The sequence below is a fragment of the Lolium rigidum genome, chromosome 6 (assembly GCF_022539505.1).
Source record: "Lolium rigidum isolate FL_2022 chromosome 6, APGP_CSIRO_Lrig_0.1, whole genome shotgun sequence".
Taxonomy (NCBI): Eukaryota; Viridiplantae; Streptophyta; class Magnoliopsida; order Poales; family Poaceae; genus Lolium; species Lolium rigidum.
In genome coordinates this window covers 104,224,863-104,227,301 of record NC_061513.1, presented here as the reverse complement: position 1 = coordinate 104,227,301, position 2,439 = coordinate 104,224,863, and the positions used below count along the sequence as shown (strand labels likewise).

The 2,439-nt window shown below is 58.5% G+C and overlaps 1 protein-coding gene across 1 annotated transcript; it reads left to right on the top strand.

Moving 5' to 3' along the window:
* Window positions 1–319: 319 nt before the first annotated feature.
* LOC124668175 (UDP-glycosyltransferase 88A1-like) lies at window positions 320–2,128 on the top strand. Its single transcript, XM_047205354.1, has one exon. It carries the CDS (start codon window positions 523–525, stop codon window positions 1,948–1,950), a length of 1,428 nt encoding a protein of 475 aa, XP_047061310.1. The 5' UTR covers window positions 320–522; the 3' UTR covers window positions 1,951–2,128.
* The last annotated feature ends 311 nt before the right edge of the window (window positions 2,129–2,439 follow it).

Genomic DNA, 2,439 nt, shown 5'->3' with positions numbered 1-2,439 from the left:
CTCTTTGGCCTACTGCTGCCGCATGCATGCGTACATAGGTCTACCACTGGTTAGCTGTGTCCAGAGAAAACAAAGAACTCTCGTCGGAGCCTCGGAGGGATTGGACGAAACAACCAGATAGCGACTAGGCAGGAAAAGCATGCTCGCGCGGGATGGGACGGGACGACCGATCGATGCGCGGTGATCGGTCGGCCGATGAGAAGCATTTTTCTTTTTTTTTGTGTGAATAATGAGCCCGTATTAGAGTTGCCCTTGCTCCGCAGTCCAGATCAGGATCGTCGATCGATGGAGCAGCAGAAACCGCGAACGCGGTACCGGTGCGCCTCGTGGTCTTGTTCTTGGACGTGTAGTGCCGTGCAACGCGAATCCAAGACTCCTCGAGCAACATTGCTTGGTTCCAGACAGCGCCATTATATACACCGCGCTGGTGGGTTGCGGCAAGAACAGAAGAGGAGAACAGTCTGTCGACTTCAGACCACACATTTCAGCCACACGCGGAAGAGAGGAAGAGTGAAACTAGCAATGAAGAAAACTATCGTGCTGTACCCTGGCGTTGGCGTCGGCCACCTGGTGCCCATGGTTGAGGTCGCCAAGCTCTTCCTCAAGCACGGCGTGGCCGTCATCGTGGCGCTCGGCGACCCGGGGGTCGAGTCCACGGACTTCTCCGCCGCCGTCGCCCGCGCCAAGGCCTCCAACCCCTCCGTCCACTTCCACGTCCTGCCGCCGCCGCCGCCCGTGCCCGTGGACTCATCAGACTCCCAAGTCGCGTCCACGAAGCACCACGTCACCAGGATATTCCAGTTCCTCACCGCCATGAACGGGCCCCTCCGCGACTTCCTCCGCTCGCTGCCCTCCGTCGACGCGCTCATCCTCGACATGTTCTGCGTCGACGCCCAGGACGTCGCCTTCGAGCTCAAGCTGCCCGTCTACTACTTCTACGCGTCGGGCGCCGCCGCCCTCGCCATATTCCTCAACCTTCCGAGCATGGTTGCCGGCAACAGCGCAAGGATGAAGGAGCTCGGCGACTCTGTGATCACTTTCCCGGGCGTTCCCCCGTTCAAGGCTTCGGACTTACCTAACGAAGTTACCAGCGACGGCGAAGCACTCCCGGCCATCGTAGGCATGTTCGACAGAATGCCTCGCGCCGACGGCATCCTTATCAATTCGTTCGACTCGCTGGAGCCGCGCGCGGTGCGCGCTCTGAGGGACGGGCTCTGCGTCCCTGGTCGCGCCACACCGCCGGTCTACTGCATCGGGCCGTTAGTCTCGGCCGGAGGTGGAGGCAAGGAGCACGAGTGCACCACGTGGCTGGACGCGCAGCCAGACAAGAGCGTAGTGTTCCTCTCCTTCGGCAGCATGGGCACCTTCTCCGCCAAGCAGCTTGTGGAGATCGCGGTCGGGCTCGAGAAATCAGGGGAGAGATTTCTGTGGGTTGTCCGGAGCCCGCGCAGTCCGGACTTCACGTACGGCGACGCGCTGCCGGAGCCCGACCTCGACGCGCTCCTGCCGGAAGGGTTCTTGGAGAGGACAAAAGACAGAGGGTTCGTCGTCAAGTCCTGGGCGCCGCAAGTGGAGGTGCTCCGCCACAGGGCGACCGGCGCCTTCGTCACGCACTGCGGCTGGAACTCGACGCTGGAGGGCGTCACCGCCGGTCTGCCGTTGCTCTGCTGGCCGCTGTACGCAGAGCAGAGGGTGAACAAGGTGCAGATAGTGGAAGAGATGGTGCTCGGGGTTGAGATGAGAGGCTACAACGAAGAGGTGGTTAAGGCCGAGGAGGTGGAGGAGAAAGTCAGGTGGGTCATGGCGTCCGAGGGCGGCAGGGCGCTCAGGGAGCGGGCGGCGGCAGCCAAGGATGGAGCCGCCGAGGCGCTCAAAGAAGGGGGCCCGTCTCACTTGGCGTTTCTTCAATTCCTCCACAATCTGGATACTCCAACCCTGCAGCAGGATTGATGTGAAGCTCTAAACCTCTCATGTGGGATTTGGGCAGCGCGCGATTATTTTGATGTTATATGCGAATTATGCTTGTTTCTGCACCTTTCAAAGTTAGTGTCATCTATGTAGGTTTGCTATTTCTAGTTTTCAATCTTGAGCAAAATGAACGCAGAGAGAGCCCGCACCTTTTCCCTCCCAATAATCCTACACCTACGGGATTTTTGTTACGGGGTGGTTTTACGGGATGAGCGTGGATGAACGTGGGTGGTGCAAATCTTTCTCCTCCCATGATTTGAGGAACCGTAAATCCGTAATCCCTCCATAATTCTCCACGTCAGCCCGTAAGTTCGATTTTGTAGAAACGAGCCCGTAGATGTAGCATTTCTCGTCCGTTTGCGTCGGGCCGAATGGTCGAAAGTGTCCAGGTGGCCGTTTGCGTCGGGGGTGGCTCTAGCGGCACGATGCATAATTTTTTTTTCCATTCATACGCCATAATTTACATGATAA

Excerpts from the sequence above, each read along its gene's own strand:
- LOC124668175 (XM_047205354.1), top strand. The coding sequence starts at position 523 with ATGAAGAAAACTATCGTGCTGTACCCTGGCGTTGGCGTCGGCCACCTG.